General features: G+C 42.4%; 1 protein-coding gene across 1 annotated transcript; it reads left to right on the top strand.

Moving 5' to 3' along the window:
• Nucleotides 1–2,387: 2,387 nt before the first annotated feature.
• On the top strand, nt 2,388–26,359 carry FAM107B (family with sequence similarity 107 member B; the record flags this gene model as incomplete). The annotated part of the gene is made up of 4 exons (XM_082008080.1): nt 2,388–2,499; nt 20,072–20,255; nt 24,309–24,462; nt 26,243–26,359. 4 exons carry the CDS (start codon nt 2,388–2,390, stop codon nt 26,357–26,359), a joined length of 567 nt encoding a protein of 188 aa, XP_081864206.1.

Below are 26,359 nucleotides of genomic sequence, written 5' to 3'. Positions count from 1 at the left end.
GACGAGCTTCCAAGTGAAACTAAAGGCAAAACGTCTGTAACCAATATGAGGAAACGCCGCCATTTCCCACTTCCCTCGGCTGGGGCAGCGCTGGCTGTTGCCGCAACTGGCCGCTCCCTGCCGAAGCGGAGCAGTTGTTTCTGTTGCAGCTGCCAACGTGAGACCGGATGGGTCTTCAGGAGGGCACGAACTGGTGCAGGAACCTCCTGCTCAACTGGAACAACTGTGCTTGTCGCCCCTTGGAAAATAAGGGCGAGTGTGTTGGAGGACGGCAGGAAAGGCCCGTGTGTGGGCAGCTGTGAGAACTGGAACGCTGGGACGGGAGGCTGCCAGCGTGGCTCCCTGAGCACGACGGGTACAACAACATCTCTGATGTGGGTCATGGCGGGGCTCGCGCCTCCGCCACTCGAGAGGTACCCCGGCGGCCGCTGGTACAGGAAGGAGCAGAGCCACTACGGATGCTCCTTGTTCAGTGCTTCAGCCTTTTCTTGCAGATTGTGTGATGTACTGAGGATTTTTAATCCCGAGGACTGAATTGTTCAACTTTAGTTTTAATTTTATGCTTTATGGCTTCTAAGGCAACGCTGTGCAGGTCTCCATCTCATTAATGCCTTTATTCAGAGTGATGATCCAAGCAGGAGGACTAATAATGGAATTTAACATTGTTGCTTTTGATTTGAGAACTGCATGAAGGATGGTGTCAAATTAAAATACTTAGTGTTTTGTGTGTTGCTCTTTGTAGTCTGAACTCTTTTCGTGACAAGTGACATTAATTTCCATGCAATTCTGGAAGAAAGAAATAGGATATCTATTTCTAATTGCTACTGGTTAGGAATGTGATATCTGTGTAATGCAGGATAGATTGATTAGACTCATTATGACATGAAATGAAAATGTCAGGCCACAAAAATAAGCAATAGAGTTGTTGCATTTTTTATTATGCTTTTGCCTTGGGTTTTGCATAATTGAAAAAGGATCATACACACAAAAAATAACCTTGCCCTGAAAAACAGAACATGAGAGAAGAAAAAAGCCCTCTCAATTATTGGAATAAACTGAGTCCCAAGAGATTGAGGAGTATGATTTGTCTGAATAATTGCATGCAAAGAAATATATGGGAAAAAACATAGAAGAAGTATGTATTCTGGTTTAGACTCACAATGAGGAGACTGGGTTGCATCTCTTTACAAGCACAAGATTGTTTTCAGGACTGTGTCAGCGGCAGTGGAAACATTTCCAAACAGATCCTAGTGATGCCATGCCTGGAAGATGTAGCGGGAAAAAAAATGTTCTTATTAGTGCATTATTTTCTTTAAATAAGCTGCAGCGCCTTGGTAGAAGAATTGATGCCTTGCTTCAATAATGTAAAACTTTCCTAAGACTGGGATCTGATGTCCAGACCCTTCTCCCTTTACCTCACTGCAGAAGCACCATCAGTAGCGCTGTGATCCTGAATCGTTCTGCGCTGGTGAGGACCATCCTCGTACTGGTTTTGCAAAACGGCACTTTTAATGGCTTTCCCTGTAGACTCCCATCTCGGGGTTTGTGCCCCGGGAGGTGTGGGAGGCGGGGGGCCGGGAGCTGCCTGCTCCGTGGGACTTTCTGGTGGGAAAGCAGGGCGGGGAGAAGGACGTGCCCCTGTGCCTTGCAAAGGCACTTTGTCACAAGCTTGTAGAAGCTGGGGGATGGAAAACGGGCTGGGTCAGGGCGACGCTGGGGAGGACAACGTGCTCCGGGAGCAGAGCGGCCGCTTCTGTGTGGCAGCTGGAGGGGACGTACACCCGCTGCCTCGCGGTGCCTGCCATGGGGAGCATGGCCTCGGTGAGAGCGTTGCCGATTTTCTCATGACCTCTGTGGTCTCCTCCAGATGTGCTAAAAATATCGCCTGCAATGGAGATCTGTTGAACATGTTTTTTATTTCTGCTATGTTTGACTCTTGCTCTAAAAAAAAAAAATCATTAATCCTACCTGTTGGTCTCTTGTGCTGTCCCCCCGTTAGCAAAAGCTCAGCTCCGTATTCACATAGGAACCAACCAGCCGGCTTGATGTTCTGTATATTTATTTGCATTAAAGGCCAAGACCTGGAGCTTAAAACAAGATGAAGAACAGCGTTTAAATCACATCTTGTTTTGGACTGAGATCAAGAATCAAACATTTTGGCTCAAAACCCTCCAAAGAAGGAGGAGGTGTCAGGAGCATGTAGGTGTGCTACAGCTCGCCCTGGGACAAGGAAGGGGTGAATGGCCTCTTCAAGTTCCTTCCAGCCCAGTTTTCCATGGTTCTGCAAAAAATGTGATCACAATGGTTGTTAGCTGTGCAGATTGCTGGACATAAATTGCTTTCAGCAACTTGTGTGTGTTTTACAGCTGTTTTCATCATTTTTGTTGATGCACTCTTTCCAGAGAAGTGTTATGGGTGCATTCGTGCAGGTCTCCAGCATCATGCTACTGCCTACGAAGGTTAACCGAGGCCATTGCCCTTGCCAGCACTTCTGCATATGTGACTCGGTGGAGAACTGTAATATTAATAATTGGGTACATTCCCTGAGTCAGTCTGATAAGCTGAGGAAGATTAATTGATTTTAGTAGACTGGCTCCAGCACATGCCAGCTGAGTTTCTAACCTGATGCTATTTATAGTAGTATTTCATCTGATTGTGTAATCTTGATGTAAAAATTTGAAATCTCTTGAATGCGTGCGTCTGATTCTCCAAGTACACCTGTAATTTCTGAGCTACTCAATTCTTTTTACCCAAGTTGAGCTGCATATAAAGTGTCCGTTATTTAAGACTGCAGATACTTAGGTATTTAAAAAAAAATACATCCCCCAAGCCCCACAATCCCTCCACACCCCACAAAAAACCCCGGAAACAAAAAAAAATGAAACAGCAACACTCCCTCCACCCCACCCTGTGCCCCCCCCAACCCAGACTGTAAGAATATCAGGTTGATCACCTGGAAGCAAGAGTATTCTAAAACACACTGTCTTCCAATTTTCCTCCTGTTTAACACTGGAAACTATCTGTTCCAACATATTTTTAAACAAGTGCTTTGGGAAAGCCAGTGAAAATGTTTCAAGCATTTCCACACAGACCTATTTTGGTAGAATTTATTCTGAAACTCATCTTTGTTGAAAAACATCTCTGGGCCAGATTTATCCCTGGAGTAATTTTCCTTGCTTTTTATAGCATTGCAGGAAGGGTGAATTTGGCTTGTGTTTTAATTTATAACACAGGAAATATGTACAGCTACAGCACATCTTTGCCCAGGGTATGGTACACAAGGGGAAAACATACATGATTCTATCAGTACTTTGTTAATTTAATTATACCAACAGATGCAGCACTTAATCTATTTGACTTTGTTATTGAGTTACTAAATCCTACTCAAAGAATATTTTTATTTTCCCCAGTTACAGCACCGAGTGAAAAGCCTCACAGCTTCTTGAAATGTTAAGCAGCTTTGCAACTTCCTCTCTCTCTACATCAATAATCTAATATTTTTGCTGATAGCACTTTGTTTTGAAACTGGGAGATGTAAATCTGTCTTCCTTTCTGCTTGTACCAACACCTATTTCCTCCTGTGTTCACAGAAAGAAAAACGCCACAAAACAGAGCTTCTTCCTCTTTTCTTTTTTTCTTTTCTTCCCTCCCCTCCTCTCTTTTTAGGTTAGAACATGCTCAAAGTTAATTTAAAAACAGAGCTCTCTTGGAGATGCAGTTTAGGCACATTTATGTTTAGTGGCATTTGGTATGTGTTCAGGAAAGCGCTTCCATTAAAGGCATTTCTCAAATTGGAAACCAGAGTAGTAAACTAGTAAGTGCTACTTGTGTTTGGTGGCCTGGAAATAACAGAAATATTTCCATCGGTGTTTCCAGTGGTGCAATTTATATTGCTTTCAAGCAGAAAGCCGTGTCTCTTGCTTAACTAGGATGCACAGAAATGAGAGGTTTCCCGCTGTGCAAGCTGAGCCTGGTGGTGGTACGTGGCCACATCTGTGGTTAGGGAGAGCGGTAATTCTGCTCGAGGGCTTCCTTCACTCGTGTGGGTGTCCTGGGTCTAGGAGGGCTCCGTCACCTTGGGTGCAGTATTTCTCTCAACATTGGACTGCTTTTGTTCATCAGTACAAGCACCCTAAAAAAACATGTTTATCCAATCCTCATATAAATGTCATCAGCCATAGAATCATAGAATAGCTTGGGTTGGAAGGGACCTTTAAAATTCATGTAGTTCAACCCTCCTGCCCGTGGGCAGGGACATCTTCAACTAGGTCAGGTTGCTGAAAGCCCCGTCCAACCTGGCCTTGAACACTTCCAGGGATGGGGCATCCACAGCTTCTCTGTGCAACCTCTCCCAGTGTTTCAACACGCGTTTTTTCATTGTAAAAAATTTCTTCCTTATGTCCAATCTAAACCTACCCTCTTTCAATTTAAAACCACTACCCCTTGTCATGTCACTACAGGCTCTGGTAAAAAGTGTTTTGGGATTCAACATAGAGGACTAAAGAATAGTTTTCACTGTATAGCTTTTACTACATAGTAAGTTAATGTAGTGATTGATAAGAAGTTCTGGTTCCTCACTGGATTTCAGATGAAGAAGACTCAGATATCTGTGTTAGACTTGGTGACCCTTCTCTCCATTCTTTTGAACAGTTTGGCTTCCAGGTATGAAAGTCCTTTCTTCAATTTTCCAAATCATTGGGACTTTCCACAGTTGCGTAATGGTTTAGTCACCTTCCTGCAGAGGGAGGGAGGGATTTTTTTTCACCCATAAGTAGCAGGTAGGAGGACATCTTCTTCAGTTCAGCTTCCCTCATGTCATAGATCGCAGGAGCACGTCGCTCTGGTTCTTTAGATGACTACTTTAGACTGTCAACATTAATGGCACTTGCAGTCATTTTGTTATCTAGATAATTAATCCACAAGGTATTGCACACAATGCGGTGAATAATACAGGAAATTATTAAACTGCGTATTTTCCATGGTTTTACATCATACAGTATGCAAAGCTGGAAGTAACTGGCATACCGGAGATACTGTAGAAAGCAGCGGCAGGTTTGATTTGTTCAGTATTACTGAATACCTGACAGTGTCCTTAATAGAGATGTTTCACTTTTCCACCTGCACTTTTTAGTCTGATCTTAAATGTTGCTGGCGTTCTAAGCTTCTCCTACGAGCCGTACTGCTTTGTCCGTAGGGTGGAAGGGGTGTGATGCTCCGCACTAGCTGCTTGTCTTCGTGGTGGCGCAGCTCTTCCCAGTCTGGAATAACTTTGCTTGATACTGGCACAGCGAGAGCCGTGTGCTGGTTTCACTGGGACGCTGCACTGGCAGAAGGTGCGTCCTCCCACCTGACTGTGTCTGTCTCTCCCGGGGGTTTTGCTTCCTTGCAGGGCCTGTTTGCTCGCACGGGTGCAGCACGAGCTGGTCACCGCTGGAGAGTTTCTCGAACATGGCTGATTTGGGACTGGCTGGAGCAAGCTGTCATCTGCTGGAAAGATCCCGAAGATGCACATCTGGTTGAGCTAACACCACCTTCAAACATTTGCCAGTGGTAGTTCGGTGCCAGCGGTGCCTGTGACGTTGCCGCTGCCGGCAGCGCTGGCGAGGTGTAGGTGAGAGAACAAGAGGGACTAGCGACAAATCTGTGCAGGGGAAGGCTCCTGGGTGACTTCTATAGCCTGAGTGCTTTTGGAACCAAATGCATTTGTAATATGGAAATGGGTCCTGCTGCTTGTCTGGCAGTAAAAAACACTGCCTTTGTGGAGCTTTTCTGATCGTTTTATTGGGATCATTATTAAAGCAGGTGGGACAACATCTTCTGAACAGGCAGGCTGCTGGGTTCGGTGGAGTGGGCAGGAATCCGGTGTTTATAACATCATATATCTTGTCGATATGAAAAAAAGCTAAGGCTGATTTGTTAACATTCACATTAAAGGATGACTGTTACCATTCTCTTGATGAAACGGGACTTAACTGTAGCAAGTGTGTGTTGTAATCTTAAACGCTAACGTACATGGTAAACTCACGTTGGGGTAGTGGCTGAAGATGCGGTGTTTGCACCCTGCTGAGCACTGAGACTGCTGAGGAGTACATGCTGTTTTGAAGAGGACAGATTTTGATAAATGGGTCTCTGTCTTATTACTAGCATGCTTGAGAAGAACGTGCTGTACTCACCAGTGGGATAGGAAAGCCCGCAGGCTCTCAGCTCTCTTTCCGGCTTTGCAGTGTGGATCTTCGTCTTGGAGTTGTTTCTGAGAACAAATTTACTAGTGCAGCTTACAAAAGCATGTGTTTAATGTGTCTTTTTTTGTTGTTGAGATGATAAATCCGCAGACAAATAACAAAAAAGAAAACACTAGGGACTTTGCTAATAACTTGGGAAGGAAGAAATTCATAAAAATAGGCTTGGGGTGAAAATGGCATCAGGCATAAGAATTGGAAATCCCTGGCGTTTCTTTAGCAGCACCAAGAAGTTCACAGCCTGTGTGTTATTAACTCTTAACATCTTTTCTAAATTTTCTTCTGTGTATCTGTTAATCCATAACTTTTTAGCTTATTTTAAACATCATCAATTTAACTTTCTAAACTTCATTCAGCAAATTACAGATTTGGATTTTGACTCTTGACTCTAAACCAAGCATTTGTTCCATCATAAAAAAAGAGTGCGTAGCATGAAATGGCTCCAAAACTTTTGACAAAATGCTGCCTATAATAGAACAAAGCGAAGTGTTGTAGTAATTTATGATGTTGCTTACTGATGAGCGCATCCAAAAGAGCGTGTTTTGCTTTCTCAGCGTTTGGTATCCGACATGTTGTCTTGTGCTGACAACCACAGCCTGTTCCAGATTAATTTAGGCCTCAGCGACTTCCTCAGCATCACAAATCCAATTTTTGGTAGATCTGAGAATAGAGCCTCTCATTTCTGTTGTGACTGGGTTCCTCGCTGTAATTACGGGGCAGCTTTCCTGCTGAGTGAACGAGCCTGTTGTGACCAAGCCCATTATAATGAACAGGCCCCACTTTATATTTTGATGAATTCCCCTTGCTCAGTTCCCCCCTCCCCCCCCAGTATTAAAACATAATACCTCAGTGAATCATGGCAAAACAGGATTGTCTAATTAAAAAAAAAAGCAGATGTTAATTTTCTGCTTTGGCAGTCTGGAGTTCTCCACTACTTGTTAAGCAAGCAGGTTGAGAAAGCGATTGTGTTGTAAGACGACGGACAAGCTGTGATGGATGTAGGAACTTGAGCAATTTAGGTTAAAATGTTTGAAAGTGTTGTGGGAGGTTGGTTTGTTTTACTCAGATTTATGGGACTAGTAACATGTCAAGAATTTACAGGAAAGGAAAGGGGCTTCCACCTCCTTTTATTTTTTAGAAATAGTGCTCACATTTGCAGACCACCTCTCCTGTAGCGAGGCATAACCCAAGGAATCAAGAATGCATGAGGTGCCTACGCAAACACCGATTCCCCTTTCACCCTTGGTCACAGGTCCTCGCCTTCTAATGAAGTCCGTAATGTCTTTGTAGGTTATGCGGTCATGGAGAAAACGAGTAATTAATTTAGCGATAGGAACCAGGAAAGGCAGTGCTCGCGGGGATGTGGCACGGCCAGAGTTGTTCCCTGGAGTGCCGAGTATTCACCCATGACCATTTGTTGGAGAGTCTTCTGATTGCAAAACAGAGATGTGCTTTTTGAAGAACATGGAGGTCATATAGGCTTGTTGGAATTTTAATTACATTTTTTCTCTTTAATTTTTTTTTTTTGTAAATAGCCCATTTAGCTATTGAAGGCGAGCAGGAAGAGGACTGCAGAAACACCTCTTGCCATTTCTTCCTTCCTTCTACGAACATGTAAGACAGTCAGATGATATCCTGTTGCGGACGGCGTATGGTGACATGTTTAAGGAGTCCTTAACAGTTTATTGCCAGCGTATAAAGTTTATTGCCCTTAAGGTTTCCCTCTCCGGTTGCCGGCCCAGCAGGTGCTAAGAGCCCCCCTGAGTTGTCCCTTTAGCAGCAGAACAAAGAACAGGGCTGGCTTCAGGCGTGAAGAGGTGCAGCTGCAGTTGGCCCTTACCATCGCCTATCAATAGGTATTCATCGTATTAATGAAGCTGCTCTTGTTAAAACTGGAGCTAGGGCACAGCTTTTCAGCCTGCCTTGTTGTAAGCTGAGTCACCTGTGAAATGGTGTTAATAAGAAGGCTCCAAGGCTTGTGACAAGGCTTTTTTCAAACCCTGTTCTCTTCAGGCTGAGAGCACCCGCTTTCAGAGATGTGGCCGTCTGGCTGGCTGTATGTGAAACGGCGTTCTCTTCTCTCGAAGCTCTGTACGCTGCTTTCTTGAACCTTGACTAGCAAGAGCCAAGCTGTGACCTAATACTGCTTTTGTTCCTCGGCTGCAGGCATCTAACGACAAAGACTTTCAACCCCTTTCTTGGCTCCACGTTGAGTCTTGTTTTGCAGCCCTTTGGTTTTTGGTTTCTTTAAGGTTTTTCTTTATTTTTGAGCATGAAGAGACAAGAATACGCACATTTTATTTTCCTTTATGAGACCGCTGTGTACTAGCATGTGACTTTTTGGGATGCAGGTGTTTTAACAGTTTGATGGAGATCCCTGTAGTGCAGGTTTTTTTTTTTTTTTTTGCTTGTTCAACTTATGTACTTAAGAGTTCTTCTAGTTCAAGTTTAAGACCAGCTCAATTCCACTTCTGTAGCACGTAAAGCAAGTGAGCCGTCCCCTCTCAAAAGCCTCAGAGAAGGATGTGAGGAGCAGAGCTGAGCTGTTCTCCCAACTCCAGTGGCACGGCTGGCCCCCTTCATGAGTGCCGCTGAGGAAGGACAGTCTGAGACTTTCCTCCAGGTGGTCTGTCAAGCAGAAAGGTAACAATTGTAGGAAATTCCTTTCCTGCCACCAGCTCACAAGCTCAACAAACAATCCCTTTGTGGAGAGACTGGGGTCATCCCTCTAGTTTCTTATTTTTCTTTCTTAACTACTTGGAATTTGTTGAGCAGTTCCTTTCTGGACGGATTAGGGAGTGGTGGTCTGTTTCTCCCTTCCTGAACCTCTTCAAGCCTTTCTAAGAAAATAAAAAAAGAAGGTGACACAGAAAACATCCTAGAAACAGTCCTGTGTCACCATACACAACTTGATTTGTTCCGCCAGAGTATAAGCTAAAATCTCCCCGTGTACATGCTAAGCTTGTGTGACTGCTTTTGTTTTAGGTGTTGACATTCTGGGTTCTTCATTCCAGGGAGGCTAAAAGGCCCAAGGCAACTCAGTTGTGTGAGCAACATTTCAATATACTGTTCAGATGGAGGCATGCTTCTTTAGAAAACAACGCCCTTCCATCTGAGGAGCAAGGCAGACTGTGTTATCTTTTTATGTGCAGCATACTGACTGATACCCAGCCCTGCCCTGGTGTCAGAGCTTCCCGATTTATTACCTTCTCATGAAAAGCATGTAAGAAGTCACCAGCTTTGACAGATGTGACCCAGTTGTGAACATTTTTTTCACTTCTTGTTTTCTATAAATTCTTGTTTTTCAGAACTCACATTTCTTCCATAAAACAGTGAGAAGGTGATGTTCCATTAAATGCCTTGTGTCATGCCATGTTCTTTGTAGGGCCCCTATTGATCACCGTTGCAGTTTTAATAGCTTCATGTGTATCAGGCTTGGCTGTCCTAAATCCATATGCATCCATTTCCAGGAGGCTTGTTCAGGCTGACATACGTTCTTACACCCACTCGTTCCTCTTAAATCCATTTAGGCATCATGCCTTTGGTTAAGGTCATGAGGAGGGTGTGGAACAGCCTTCTCTTTAATTTCTTGCTCCACCTCACTTTTGGAAGATAAGGTCATCGGTTTTACTGGTCTCCTTATTTTTGCCTTTTCCTTCAGGTCTTTCTTTCTTGCCTTTGTAGTGGTGTCCGTTTCGACTGAGTTGCAGTGAGGAGCCACATACCTAAAATACATCTTTGCCAGCTGAAAGTGGGTAAAACAGGTTTGGGCAAGGAACGGTGTCTCTTTGTGGACACAGTGCAGACTGGAATGTGGATGTAGTTGCCTGAGCCAAGACTAACTCTTGAGGTGAAGGTTTTATTTCTTTCCTGTGAGTAAATTGTGAGTGTGTTAGCTTGGAGTAGCGATATGTTTAAGAAAATTATTTCTTTTTGTTTCCTTCTCTCTGTTTCTAAGAAAAGTTACTCCTTGTGTTAAGAAACCAAAATAGAGTCTGGATGCTTTCTCTGAGCCGTTTGCCACCAAAGAGAGAAGAAAAAAAGCTGTCTGTACTAGTGCAGATTTGTGTGTGTGTGTGTCCCTGCCAGGAAAGGGGTTTCTTCCTAGAAAATGAAGGGAACTTGAGTTGTTGAGTTGGCAGGTAATTGATACATATCTGCCTGGTCTGAAGAAGTACTTAACTTTTACATAACTACCTACGAATATATTTAGGAAGCTGGCAAGCTGCAGTGGGCTATGTGTTTTTCATTATGTCGGCGTTTTTAAATTTGTTGAAAATGGGCTTCTCTTACGGGTGGTAGAATTCCTTTTAAGCTGCCATTCAGAAACACGCAGAGGGGAGGGGAGACGTGACCGCTCTGCAGGTCGTGCTGTGCCGTAACCCCAGGCGGGATGCTGGTGGGCCCGGTGGAACAGCTCGTGGCACAAAGCAAAATCTGGAGGTTCAGCAGCCCCGGTACGCTCCTGTTGGCAGCGCTCCGGGATTTACAGCACGGGTGTGAGTTAGGCAGCATGTGGAATACTTAGTTTGCTTAGTCTCATTTTTGCTGCTGTAGCTACTGAATGCATAATTACCTGATTAAGGCATTACCTGATTAAGATTTTCATCTTCTGACCCCCTTGCAAACACTTTTAATTGCCTTTATAAATCTATAAATTTGTAAAATTAGAAGGGATAATTATGATCCTGTACTTTGGTCTTTCCATGCAACTCAACTGTTGCTGACTTCCTACCACAAATCTTTTATTAAATCTAGCATTTTATTCCCCTCACTTTAAAAGTGTGTGCCTTATTTTAGGAATTTGTTTTCTAGCTCCGATCTCCAGCCGTTGAACTTTCTCAAACCTTTGTTGGGTTTGTGGCTTGACAATCAGGCTGGTCTTAATCTTCACGTTTTAAAAATCAACTGAGCAGAGCTCGTAGAACTGCCTCAATATAGGGCATGGTCTCCAGTTCATAGATGCTGCTCTTCCATTTGCTTTTTAGCATCCTATTTTCTTTATAAATAAGAAAACTTTACTGTGCCAATCATGTTTACATGGGTGCCAAATAACCTCCCTTTTCTCTTGCTCCAAAATTTTGTCAGGTATATCAAAGGTCATTTTACCCCTTTTGGCTTATATCTGGCATAGACTTCTGCCCGGTTGAGTATTTACCTGGGTCCTTCAGCATCATCGTCAGCATCACAGCATCCAGAAGAGTGTTTCTGTTCAGGGAGCATGAGCTATACTCGATCTTGCTCGGCCTCCCTGGGACACGTGTTACTTTCTCACGTCGCTCGCCAAATCTTAGTGAACAAAATACAGAACAAGTGCAGAAACAACCACCATCGATGTGTTTCTTCCCTGGAAGAATCTTGAAGAAGTCTTCTGAACTAGAGTTTAAGAGCATTCAAGATTCACCAGTATCCTTTTAAGCATCTCAAGTCAGATGTTTGAAATGTTTCCACTTCCAATTAATGCTGGCTGCTCTGGATTTCCCCCTCTCCCTCAGAAATGCACCTCTTTAGTGTTAAACCTTTTATATTTGAAGGATCACTGTCCTCTAATGCTGATGTTTTCAGAAATAGAATGATTTCGAAGTAAGACTTGCTGCTAAAATGGTGTGGGATTTCGTTTGTTTGCTCTTAAGTTTAGCGGTTTTGTATATAAACATAGATTTGGGTCAGTCTTCCCCCTTCTTCCCCCCTCCTTTTTCCACTCTCTTCCCGTCTGTAGGAAGTCCTTTACCACTGGGTGACACTGTTTGATAGTTCTTAACATTTGCAACAGTGAAGCCTTGAAGAAACTCTCCTCTGATGGACTTCTTATTTTAAATCAAGGCTCAGTTTTCATACAAAATCCCATATTCTAATGTAGTTAAATTTGATTGAACCAAACCTGCCCTGATTTTTAATTTAGCGGTCCAAACTGACTGGTCTAGAACACTGATGGTGCACTGTAGCTGCAGGGAGTATAAATGGATCTTATTTGCTTTTCTAATCTTAAAATCTCTTTAAAAAATGCATCATTTCAGAATCACATATGGATCACTGTTGACCCATGTATAAATAAATTGCTAGTTACCTAAACCTAGTTGCAAACTGTGGTGTGGAGTGCATTTCCTAGGAGGCATAATTTCAGTGATCTTCTCCTGAAAGTCATGTTTACTGCGGTGTAATAATTACCCGTGTAATGTCTTGGTGAAAGCCAGATATATATTCAGTTGCATGCCTTTGCTAGTCATGATTTATACCTTTCAAATGAATGACATTAGATGAGATGGAGGGGAGGTGGTGTGTGCACCACATGCTGCTGTTCGGCAGGAAGGCAGCAATACAGTCACTAAGGGCCTTTTTGATGAGAGGTGTCCAAAACACTGGGTCTTCTTGCCATCAGAATGGCTTTCCGCATCCCCAACCCTGTCTAGGTATTTCAGTAGTCACAATGACCTGAGCAAAATGAGTGTGGAAAATATCAAGTCCTTAATAAACATGTTGGACTTTTGGGGAAGAGAAATGATGTAAGATGCATAGTCTGCTGTATCTGCTATTAATCTCGGATGGAACCATGGTGTTACAGTGGGGCGAGCATGGACCAGGATTTAGGGGAGATGGGCGCTGTGCACAGTGTGCTAGTCTTCATCCTATGTCTTTCTGTCTTTTCCACTGCCTGTATTAAAAATGAGATTCTAAGTAGTTTGTTGCAGGGGAAGTCTATATCCGAGTTTTGCCTGCATCAGACAAAAAGGGGATCCAGTCTCAGCCTGCAGTGGTGAACGAAGGTCTCCATCTCCTTCTCTCCCCGTGCTCTTAGCCCGCCTTGCGTGGAGACCTCCTGTTGCAGTAGGAGAGGAGAGGTGCTTTCTCTCGTCTTCCACCTCTAATTACACAGCTGCATTGAGACCTCTTCAGCATTTTAAGTGAGCAAGAGGAGAAAGAAATGCAACTGTTTAGAGCTGGTACTTCCAGCAGGTTTCAAAGCTGGTGGCAGAGAGCTTCATCACAGATCTTGCAGCCTGAGGGAAAATTCCTTTGGATTAATACAAATTCCTGTTCATTGGGCCTGGTGGTTTTTAGTGTAAGGGGTAAGGCTATTCTCAAAGCCATTTGTGTCTTTCTGCATCTGTTTTTCCAAGTAGACCAGAGACCAAGAGGGACCCACTGTTCTGTCCTCACCAGCATTGGTCTTCAGCCCTTGGCCTCTGGGAGGATCTGGGCTCTTCCCTTAGCACCCAAAGCTTGACTTAACTGCAGAACACAGGAGCAGAGACTGCCCGCCGGTGTTTAAACTGAGAACCATAAGCAGCTCTTTGCATTTGAGAGAATTGTAACAATGTGGAGCACTGCCCCAAATCTTGCACTCTGTCTCCCTTTAGGTGTCAGTACCAATGCAAACATCTTTCAATTACCCTCTTTCTTCTCTTTTCTCATCTAGTGGATGTTTTGTTGACATTACACTCTTAGCAGTACTTAAAGGAAGAAAATGAGTGTTAACTGGATTTCCTTGAGACTTTGAGTGGTTTAGTTCATTTTAATATCCTCTGAAGTGACAACAGCTTCAGTAGCCAGCAAGCCCTGCTTCTTTCCATACCCTTGACATCACTGAGATTGCTTTGGGCTGCCCTGGTCAACGGAGCAGCACCCTTGTTACTGAGAGAAGTCTGCGTGGTCTGTCAATCTTTTGGCAGCCGTGCAACTAATTAAGCCATTAACTGATGATGCCCAGTGTAAGGAAGGTGCTGTGAGTTAGAACTGTTCTGGCATAGTACAGACAGAAGTTTTTCAGTCTTGCTACTTCATTTTATCTGCTGGGGTCTGAAGATTTTAAAGTGCATGACAAGGAGAAGGGAGATTGGCCTTGCAGAAAGTTGTGGTGGTTTCTGAGATGGTTTTCTCTTGCACGTGTATGAGCTGGCGCACAGAGGAATGAAATAACTTGCCTAAGATCAGTAAGGCAAGGGTAGAGCCATAAACAAAAGCTAGATGCCTGCCAAAGGGTTTGAAAGTCTGATGGTCTTAATTTTGTTTGAAGAATAGTAATGTAGTAAGTAATCTGGTAACAGGATGATACTCAATGAACGTTCCCTATGGCACAGTAGGTACATGCTGCCCTAAACATGTTTGATTTTGAGGCAGGTGAAGGCACTCTTCTGATCTAGAAGCAAAACTCTTGCAGCTGGGAAGTGGCAGCCTTTTTGAACAAAGCATGAGGGGCTGGGAGGAACTGCAGCCACCAGGACCTCTTCTGTCCTTCCCTCTCCCTCCACAGGTGGTCTGGCTGTGTTTTGCCATGATGCAAACTCCATCATCCCTTTCAGCCACAAACGACTGTGTGAATAAAAGCTAAACTCCTTGGATGGTGTCTGGCTTGAGCAACTTGGCTGGGAAGAGCGTTTTGTCTTCTGTTTTACTTTGAATTAAAGGGTGAGCTGTGGGAAGTTATTAATGATATCTATAATCAAGGATTAATCAAGTAAATCTCTCTAGTCAAGTGCCTCTTGCTGCACTGAGAGCATATAGATAAAAATGATAGCGGTGCTGAGCTTTCATGTGCAAACAGTGCTGAGAAGGTGCCTGGAAAGCACACCCTGCGTTTAAGTAGCTCTTTTGCTTTCTACCCAAGTTGGCCGATGCGAGACGGTGCTGGTCGTGTAATGTCTGAGCAGAGACATGCTGAAGAATTTTTATTCCGGTTCCTCTTGAAATCAGAAGGGGGAGGGTAAAACCATATTTCTTCTCAAAGAATGCCTTTGGGTTACTTGTAACAAACCACAAGTCTACGCGGTAGTTTAAAGAGCTAAAAATGTAAGTCTTGAAAAATAGTGTTTGCTGGTTTACAGTACAGCTCAGAACAGATGTTGAAGATTTGTCGAGAATAAGATCTTACATCAGGAGGTATTCAGTGTTTGAACTCATGCTTCTATGGAAGTTATTAATTCAAGAATTTATTAAGGCAAAAAGGAAATCATGTGAATTTAGTCTTAATGTAACTTTTGGATCCTGGACTAGTCTATTGATGTTCATCGGTATTTTTAGGCATTTATTTATCTGCCTTTGAAAGAGCCTCAACTCTACCTCTTGCTTTCACAGCTGGAAATAATTGTGAGAATCATTTGAAGGGTGAAAATGCCATATATGTGTATAATAATATAAATATATGGTGTCTCACAGGAATTTTTATATTCCGATTCCATATGTAGAAGGTGATTTCTGGTATGAGGAATACCAGATAGAAAATAAATGCAATTCCCTGAATGCCATATAAACATGTGGGGGTTTTGGCATGAACTTCCCTCCCTTGCTGAAGCCATGGGAGCCCTGTTGTAGCAAAAGCTCTGACAGCTGCTGAATTCTTAACCCAGTGTTGTTAAGATCTACTTTGAATCTGTTAAAAACACTAGTGGCTGTCTGTACCTGTCTTTGTACACGTGTTTCCAGTGTTACTACCACTAAGGAACTTTTGCTTAAAAAAACCCTGTATAGATAAAATAAAAAAGAAGTAACACTGGAAGCAAACATACCTGTTGGACATGTTCCCCCAAATGAAACGTGCGTGCTTCTGGCACACCCTGGTTCAGTTGTATCTGTTCAGTATGATCAACTTCAAGGGTCTCTTCCTTTCTCCCTGAATTTACTTGCGCTCCAAAGAAAATAAACGTGAGAATTGCAAATCTGTGGCTACTTGGTCTTGGCTCTCCAAGACTGAGGTACCAGTATGGCACTTCTTGATTGCTCTAAGAACATCTTTGTGTCTGAAAACATTAAACTTCTCTCTGGGAGAATACTTGATGTTATTTTTATACAGAGACATTTTCTTTGTCTAGTGGGATATTAAAATTGCTTTGCAGTTCTGTTTGAGGAGTCAAAACTCCTCTTCCATGCAGGATCCCCATTTTATTCTTTCTGGATGAAAATACACGTGTATGTAAGAAGTCATGGACAAAGTCTGTGAGACTTCTACAGGCAGGACAAGTTAGGGTAGGTAAATGCTGTTGTGCCGCTTGTGCAGCAACAGCTAATTCAGCAAGTACACTGGGGAAGCACCTGCCAAATTAGTGGGTGTATTGGACGTGAGCCAAGCTCAGCTAAAACATCCCTCAAATACAAATCTCTTGCCTTTGTTTCGGAGCAAGGTAATGGGGAAATACAGAAATGGATTGTGCATTCTCAATTGGTCACGTAACAGTAAAAAAAGGAGCCTCTAGGATGCTCTTAAGGCAGCGTATTCCTGCTAAGTGATTGTTTGGATTATTCATGTCCCACTGTTGCACCTAGTGATGATCTGAAAGCAGCTTTATCGGTTGTGACTTTTGTGATGATGAGCACTAGACACTCGTGGAATTAATACTTTTTTCATTGTTATTGCTTGAACATTGATTAAACTTTCTTTAAGGACTTTTAAGGGATTCTGTCATCGAGCTTGACTGGTTTATTTGTTTATTATTATTTCATTCTGAATCTCAGAATGAAACTCTGGGGCTACACTGCCAGCTCTGTCTGCCGTTGCGTGGTGAATCCTCTGTGCCTTAGTTTCCTTCTGATGTGAAGCCTGCCTGTGCTTTTGTAAACGTTTGCTTTGAAAGGGTGTGGGTAGAAATCACACAATCTTAATAATTGCTTGTGTATAATATGACACAGTGACTCCGCAGGACTGGGTTGGTGGCCTCCAGCCAGAGTGAGGTTTGCAAAGGGTGTGAGAGGATTCGCTGGGTGGGAACTGGGTCCTCTGCTTTGCTGGCTCTGTTTGGATATCCTGGCTGAAATCATTTACAGCTTAATCATACACGGAAAGCGTCTTCAGTTCCCAAGGAAGTTTATTCATTCAAGTTTGTTGCTAGTAGAGTTCATGTTACATTAGGAAACCACGATTCCTGACCTCTGAGCTGAGTACATGTTTTTAAGAATAGAGATGGGTCAGAAGAAAGAAGAATAATTAGAATTGATTTTAAGGGCTTGCCAAAAGCAAACCTACATGCTGCAAAATATTACATCAAACTTTCTGAGAAATGATTGAATCAAATTGTTTTTCAGGGGCTCATGTTAGAAAAATAGTACATTGTTTATGACAGAGAGTTGTAGGGTAATTCTGCGTTTTTCATCTTTGCCTAAGCAAAGAGAAGACTTGTCCTGAAGAAGCAGCAGGTTATTTGGGGGTTTACTTTAATGGAGAGCTGTTGATGATAAATGCCTTCTAGAAGGCTCGCAGCCCCATCAGCACAACAGAACTGATAGAGGAGTACAGAAAAACAAATATTTACAGAGCAGGTTTATTTGAGGTGGAAGATGGATATGTAATATTTGAGCTGTTTTAGTTGTCGTAAGTGTAACCTGAACGCTGAGGAAGTACGAATCGTGTCCATATTTTAAAAAACAGAAAAAACCCTGTAGCTAGTTTACTCAGTGTCTGTGGCGAAGAGAATAGACTTCCATACACTTTTTATTAATAGCATGGTGCTACATGGTGCTACACTGAGAAGTATGCTGTGGTTTGGGTTTTGGGGGGATTTGGGTTTTTTAATATGGCATGCAGTTAAACAGAAAGGGTACTGAGGTATGAGTTCAGCGAAGGACCACCAAGGTGGGCTGGGGGCTGGGGTGCAGATGCTCTCATGGATGCGGAGGGACCTTGGCTGTCTCAGCCTGGAGCAGAGGCAGGGTTGGGGGGACCTAACAGCAGCCCCCCATGCCTGGGAAGAACTTACTGAGAAGACGGACCCAAGCTCTTCACCGTGGTTCATGGCTGGAGGGTGAGTGGCAACGGGCATGAGTTGAAACAAGAAGTTCATATGGGTGCAGGGAAGAACTTCACCATGAAGACAGGCGAGCAGGCTTGCCCAAGGAGGCTGTGCAGCCTTGAAGAACTTAGGACCTTGCTGGGTAAAGTCCTGAGCAGCCTGGTCAGATCTCATAGCTGTTCCTGCTCTCAGCAGGAGGTTGGATTAGAAATCTTCCAAGTTTCTTCACACCTCAGTTTTCCAGTGATCCTGTTTTTCAATGATTTCACACGAGCGGAGGCAGCTGGTTTCTTGATGGAAGCAAGGAGGACTGTGAAGGGGTGATGGGAGTAGTATTTTTATTGATATTAATGTCAGTACGAAGTTTATGTCATGTACAGCAATATACCTACATAGTTGTGAACTGTGGGCAATTTTTATATTCGTTTCAGGGGTCCCTGTGACAACTAGCACCCCTAACAGAGTTCAAAACCACTACATCTAAACTTGCCTTGAAAAAGTAATGCAGGGGCCACCGTGAGAGCAGCCCACACCGGTAAGGCGGTTCTCATCGGATTTGCTCGGTAGAAACTTGGTGTGTGAGATGTAGCACCAGTAAAACACAGTTCACATCATCCATTCAAACAAAGAAGCCGAAAGGGTTATGCCGGGTCCATTGGACACGTTCAAACCCAGCGCGGCTTCCTTGCATCCGCTGAAAACTTCGTCCTGTCATTTTGCTGCTTCATCTGTAAGCGCACGTGCAGCCCAAGCAGAGCGATGGTGGTACTGTTCAGTGTTAATGTACCGAAATATTAGTGGAGATCTTCCCACTATGGCAAGTGGATTTTGAATCAGACCCTCTGAGCAACAACACGAGATTCCTAATGAAACACAATAGTTTAGGGATTAAACTGCGACTGAACTTAGGTTTTACAGCCTGTGGAGTGAGAGAGGGAAGGAAGGGCTGGTAACAGTGGGATCTAAATTAAAGCACATCTTCAGCTTTTACTGGAAAATAAGCAGCAAATCCCAGTGATTCTCTGATTTGCCTCATAGCCCCGTACCATACAGCATGGAGCATTCAGCTGTTCTGCCAGTCAGGCTAATGGAGGTCTCTCGCCTTTTCTTTCATGTCCCACTGATTCATCTTTCTGAACACACATGCTGCGAGATTACTTTTTGGGGGTCTGTTTGAGGGGCCAATGTTTCGTCCGACTGATAATTGCAGTGTGCCAGATTCTGTGTGCAGGTTCCACGACAGCAAACGGAGGCAGAGCTGCGCTGAATGTGCTTTAGGCTGAACTTTTTGTGACTGAGGCTTTTTAATGGAAGGGGGTATGAATGGTCACGTATAAATTATTTGAAAACTAGAGTTTACTTGTCTTCTGTTGATTAAAAGTATTGTGATTTGGTCTATAAATACGCTTTCTATAGCAGGGTAGGAAAATGCCACATTTCCAGATGATATAAATCATCCAGCCTTCATTGCCTTCAGATCAGTGGATTCCTGTGGATTTTCACGGGGTGAGATGTGGCCTTTAAGAAACAACCTCACCCAACTTTTTCTCGTCTATCTTTCTGTCTAGAAATCTGTCCCCCATCCCAACAATTGCAGACCTAGCAATTTCCACAGGGAATCATTTACTTGGTACAGTACACTTTAGGGCATATCCAGAGAAGTTGTTTTCGCTGTAGCTGGCATGATACTGATGGCAGAAAATGGGACTCTCTGTGGTTTTTGGTACACACTTGTAGTATGTAATATAGTCAATATTTAAAATGTCTTTAGGGTCTCAGTATTGCTGATCTTTAGATACTTCATCTGAGCAGGCTCATTAAAATCAATATGGCTCGTCATGCACTTAACCTAAATTATTTGTATAGTTCTTAAATCAGGAGGTTCTGTGTCTCCAAAGTCAATGGATGAAGGCTGTTGGCGATGACATTGTTGTAAAATTGCTGTCTCTGAAAAGATGCTGCTGATGTTTGCTCTGAGGGCTTTACTTACTACAGACAATATTAATCTTGGAAAAATGTAACTGTTACCAGTGTAATATGCTGTCTTTATGTCTTAATACATCTTTAAAAGGCCTTTCAGCGTAAATTTACTGCAGTGTTTCCCCTGTTTTACAGATACTGTGAATAAGGACACTGAATCCAAAGATCCATATCCCATTCCAAGAAAGATTATGGCTGAACCAGACTACATAGATGATGACAATCCTGAATTAATTAGACCTCAGAAATTAATTAATCCTGTGAAGTCATCGCGGAATCATCAAGATCTCCACAGAGAGCTGCTTATGAATCAGAAAAGGTAAGAATCTAAAAATCATTTCTGTCACCGTCCCACCCCAAACACACAGCCTGTGTTTTAGTTTCATCAAAATGACGTTTTACCCAAAACCCAGCAGACGCTTTTTGTTGATTCAGATCTTATAGATGAAAATACTCTGATTCTTAACTGTGGTGTTTATTTCTCTTTGAATTTTAGTTGCTTTGCAAAAGTTTGCTGTAAAAGACTGATTTTGTTTTTGTGACTGCTCGCAAAGAGTCGGTTTCTGCAGGAAGCAGTTCAGTTCTCCCCTGTCACATTTCATGTTGGTTACCTGGGCACCGTAATTTGTCTCGAGCTCTTAACTTTATCAAGTATTTGCCAAAATGTTGCTGTTACCAGCAGGATGATAAAATCTATGGGCTTTCACCATTCCCAGCGCACTGAGTTTTATGGAGCCACTTCTAAATCTAAGAAGTCATATATTTTATTTCACATGAAACTGTTCTCTACTTACTTTATCTTTCTCGCAGGGGAGTGTGACAGTTTGGTGCCTGCTCTGGTGCTGCACACGTGTTTCTTTGTATGTTATGACAATGCTGCTTCCTTCATTCTGGGCTGTTGCTCTATATATTGCTTTGAAAGATGTAAATAACTGGAACTTGATTTAATCAACTTACAGACTCAGGCACTTGGCCCAGAGATAGCTGAAGTTCTGTTATTAAACCTCTTCAGCAACAGAGGACTCAGTTAGAAAACATAGTAAAAAATAGCCACCAGACCACATGGTGGAAGGAAAGCCACCAAGGCTGTTGAGGCTCCTCCATTTAAACAATCAGAAACTAACTATGATGTGATTTGGTGCATTGAAGCCAACCAAAATGGGCTTTGCAGAGGCAAGAGTGTGGGATCCACAAAACCGAAGCGGAAGAACGGTATTTCAGAGTGCATTTGAGAACAACGTTGTTGGTAGCAGCCATTCAGACTTTTGCAGACCCAGGACCTCGATAAAGGAGAGGAGGAAGCTATTGCTTTGGCTACTCCAGCACAAGTGGATTTGTCTGTTTGGCAGGAAGAGTCACATTATGAAAATTTCTCTCTTTCCCCTCTGGTAGGGTCGTAGTTTGAGGAGAGAAGGGGTCTTTTCTATTTGTAATAGTGAAATCCTCACAAATGCTAGGCTTAGATACTTAATTCTAAATGAACTACGTACACAATACAGCATTTCTTTAGTGCTGAAGAAGTAGAAATGTTTTACAGAATGCCAACTGAATTGGAAGAAACTGGCCTAAATAGGTGTTTGTCCTATTTTTTTGTTAATGGGATTAAACATCAAAGTCAGTACCTAGCACCAAGAAGTTTATAGGCATTGAAAGAAAGCTGGTTGAAGTTTCCCGACTTATGATCTTATTCTAAAGGATGTGGAGGCTGCAATAAATGAAGGCTATTTTTTAAGTTTATGAAAGCATAAAGCACTTTTAAATAGTATGGAGTTCTTTTCTTCTAGGAGAATATCCTATTACACAGAGGAGTTGCACAGCCCTCAATACCCACTCTTTTCTTATTGTGATTTTGATTAGCTGCCTATGTTAATTTTAGATTCTTATTTATTGGTGCAGAAATGAAATACTTTGAGGTTTTTCACCAGCAGAAAAACTGGTGTTTTTTGAAAAGAGGGTTAGTCATCTGTGCTTCGTGCTTCTGTACCACTTCTGATACGAGCCTTTTCCGTAATGTAGATATTAGGCTTGCATTCTGCTTTGTTACTGCAAATTGCCGTATGTATGGAGGAATTTTAGTGCTCTTATAGAAGTCTGCTTAGCATGCACCTTATTTTGTTGGGAAGACTCAGTGTAGGCACCAGCAGTTTCAATTTTTGACCAGTCACCTCTGATCAGCCATGTCTTAGAAAATACTAGCCGGCGCTGGTCTGATCATTCTCCATGCCTACTGTGAGCAGTATCTGTTGGGTCTTGAACTGATGTAGTTAGTTACTTGCAGAAATGGTGGTTGTTTTGGGCAAACAAAGATCCAGGGAGTGGCCCCTCAAGGCACTGGTTACTTATCTTAAACTGTTTTTACTTACTAGGACTCAGCCTCAGCTCTGCAGTGTTGGTCCTGTCCCTTGCAGAGGTTTTAACCTGATCAGCTGTAACTTGTGCTATAACACACTTTCCTTACTCTAATATCAAAGCTTTAGGTTTTTTTATTTAACCAGAACAATCACCAAGGAGGTAGTACAAGACCCTCAGTTAATCCAGTAGCTGTCTGTTCGTTGCTTTTCCTTCTTACATAGAAGATTGAAAATAGGATTGATGTTAGAGTTGTTCTGTTGCAGGTCTGACTACCAGCCCCACTTCATTAGACTGAGAGGTTGTATTTACCTGTATCTTCTCCGGGTCCCCTTTATTATAGCTACAGGACATCTGAATCATTCTCATGCCTCTGCTTTGTCATGCTGCAACATTGCTTAAAAAAAGCAGGAACGAGTAATGTTACTTAGCAGCTTGCCTCTGGTTCATGGCTGTCTTGATTGCTAATTGCTGACACAGAAGTTTCCATGGATTCAGCTCTCACTGACCCAGTAGTAGTAGTAGCAGTAGTAGTAGTAGCAGCAGCAGCAGTAGTAATAAAAAATCACTCCAGCTTTTCTCTGCCTGACTAAAGTTTTATGTGTTAAAATGTAATTAAAATAGCATGAAACATAAAATATTAACACAATCTTGTAGCTGCTGTTGCATTCAGGCCATGAGATCTATTATGAGAAATAGGGAACAGCATTTGGTGTTGCTAAATATTTGATTTTGCTGTCAGGGTATGTACAGGGAAAGAGTGTTGCATAATATATGGAGTCATTCATAAATGTCACCATAAAATGGCATTTTAATGTATTATTGGACATGCTGTCAGATGGGCATATTATGGAAGAATTAGGCAACCACAGATACATAGTAAGTAGAGGAGAGTAAAAACACTCCTTCTGAAAGCTTATTCAGATAATTGAATTTCTTAAATTTGAAATAAAAAATAGTTGATGTTAAAATTAGTGCTGGATGTTTTCACATAATAGTCTTCACAGGGAAGATGACAATAACAAAGGCAAATTTTTTTTCTGCTCTGACTTAAGTGATGCTAGTATCTGAATAATGGGGAGAGCTTTGAGTCTTATAACAAATTTTGAAAACATTATAGCATAACAGAGATAAAAGAAATAGCTGAAGTCACAAAAATAAGTAGGAGTGAGTGTGTATCTGTGTGTGTGCCTGTATAAATAAAGTCATGCATCTTCCCAAAGAGTGAGCTTTCTTATTTAGAGTAGTTGGCTTGGAAACCAATTTGTGCTGAACAGACTTGAAATGTTCAGTTGATGTCGTACCTAAAGCCTTGCGAGAGGGAGAATCCTCCAGCCTTTTTCTGGTCTCCAAGGTGACTGCAACTTTTTGTATTCTGGATTTCTGTTGTCTTACCCTCTTTGTGAATTTTAGTATAGCCTGGGAGCTCTCACTGTAAATAGCTTCGCAGCCAGGCATGGATAAAGCACTCACATTTTCAAGGAAGGTCAGAGACAACGATTTCCAGGAGCAGTGTGACAAAATCCACAGCCTTTTAGTTCTGTCCATGCAAACTTCTGTGGGCATAATACCCTGCATAGGACTGTCTGAACACAATCTCTCCCAGTTAGCAGTCAGCAAGGGACGTCTTTTTGTCCAAAATTTGTTTCTGGTTCTGCTAGACTCTAGATTTATGATGGGGTTTTTTTAAATCGTTCTTCTGGAATTGAGAGAATATAGGGAAGACAGAAGATGAAAGTCAAAATAGAGAATTATCCAGGAGAGATACTAGCATGCACTTTGAAGGGAAATATCCTCAGTAATAATATGGCTTAAAGTCTATTTTAGGGTTTTAGTTAGAAACCAGGCAAATGACTGCATGTTTTTTTCCTTTTAATTATTTATATTCCAATGTATCTAAATAGGCAACTAGTTGACTTTAGAAAACCTGCCTACAATTCTGTGTGAATTTCTGCTAATTAAAACCTATCTCTTACTTCCCTGTTTCCCACCCCCACCCTCACTCCTCCCATTTGATTTGAAGGGGTCTTGCACCTCAGAACAAACCAGAGCTACAGAAGGTGATGGAGAAAAGAAAACGGGATCAAGTTATTAAACAACAAAAAGAAGAGGAAGCACAAAAGAAGAAATCAGACTTGGAAATAGAGCTACTGAAACGGCAGCAGAAACTGGAGCAGGTGAGATGCGGAATAACACTACCTTCACACATCTACACCTGAGCCGCTCAACCGAGGCTCCCTTTGTAGACAGGAAAGCAGCAGCAGCCGATTTTTGGCACATTTCCTCTGGTCAAATGCAGATATCTTTTTTAGGATGAGTCAAATCACAGTCTACAGTTACCTGTTTGTTGTCACTTACTGTATAGGAACTGCCTATGGTTTCTGCCTTACCTAAGAAACTAGACGACTTTCAGAAGATCTTTTGTAGCCTTAAAACATATGAGCCCATTGGCATTTTCAAATGAGGGAAAAGATCCTCAGGCCCTGGGTATGGAGCTGATGTGGAGGTGGAGTTCATTGTGGTGAGGCTTACTGCTAGGCACAGGGCCAGCCCAGTGTCTCTGTGCCAATTAAGGCACCTCATGTACCAGTGAGGAAATAGTTCTACAGCGAAACACCTTATCAGAGAAGTCACTGTGCATCGAGCATTGCATTTATTTTTAAATGAATGAATGCTTTAAAACAGTATCTCTTGTTTTTGTCAATGGAGATAATTAAGCCAAATACTTACTCTATTGAAAATGGTTTTGGGGGTTTTATTATATTTTTTTATTATTTTTTTTTAATTAGGCTTAGAAAGATTTTTGGAGGGAAAAAGCTATTGTATTTTTAAGTGTATCATCCCATCACTTTTCCGTTCTGCTCTTAAGGGTCCAGCTTCAAATGGTTCAGCTTGTGGGAAGGTTTAATTTGAAACTAAGCCATCCAAGGACATAGGTAGAATAGAAAATTCTGTTAGAAGAGGAAAAGCCGGCTCATTGCAAACAATGTTGTGACTTTGTAAACATCATATGACTGGCATTAATTGACAACACGACTTATGGAGAAACATTGTCATGATTTGCTCTGACAAGGCATGTCCCTTGCCAGTGAACCAGAGACAAAGGAGAGATTATTTAGGTGTGCCATACATAGTCTCCATTAATAAGGGAGACCTTGGTCTGTTAAAAAAAAAAGTCCTTTCAGGAGCTTTTGTTAATTTTCTAAAGGGTTGTTTCTTCTTTCTGCTGACTTACCTGCCTTCACTGGGGACTGCGAATCAATCCGTATTCTGTGCAGCGTGTAAGCCATGTTCTGTATGGGCACTGTATAGCCTTGCCCCATAGAGCAGTGCATCTAACCTCATATGGTAATTTCAAGCGTCTGCATGGGCAGAAGCTCCAACTGGGTTAAAAATGGCAGTGAATGGACTCTCAAAAATGAATAACTAAGGGCCAAGGAGGATTTTTATTTTTTTATTGCTTTTTGTGGTAGGCCAAACTGATACACCGAAAGAGGCTCATGTTAGATACAGAAATCCATTCCTAGACACCCAGAAATAAATTCTGCAAGTGTGCTCAGTAGTAGCTGTTCACATGTGTTCTTCCACAAGGCACGTTTGTCCTTGTCCTGTTGTAAAAGCCAGAGAAAGAAATTATGGTTGTTTCTTCAATGAAGGTGTCGTCTTAGACATTTCTTCAAAAATGCTTCATCTTGTTCTCGTACTAGGCTTGCAGAATTTTGGTCCATCTGGCAAAGGTGGACATCTGGAATGAGCTGGAGCCAAGGATTTGAAAAGATTTATCATTTATGAGAACAGATACTCCCAAAGAAATGCAACTTTATCTTTTCCATGAGAGCAGGAGAGGAAGCAGTTTAAAGAGTTTTGCATGGCCAGTTATTGAAACCTTTAGTTTTTTGTCTTGTATTTCAATGATCTGGTTTATGTATTTCTTTTTACATGTGATTCCCTTTTAAGCTGGAACTGGAGCAACAGAAAATACAGGAAGAGCAGGAAAATGCACCTGAATTTGTCAAAGTCAAGGGCAACTTGAGGAGGACGGTCCAGGAAGCAACAGAAGCTCCAGACTCCTAG

Source organism: Phaethon aethereus, assembly GCF_964289735.1.
Source record: "Phaethon aethereus genome assembly, chromosome: 1".
NCBI lineage: Eukaryota > Metazoa > Chordata > Aves > Phaethontiformes > Phaethontidae > Phaethon > Phaethon aethereus.
Note: the sequence above shows the minus strand (reverse complement) of the source record. Positions and strands in the feature narration are given on the sequence as shown.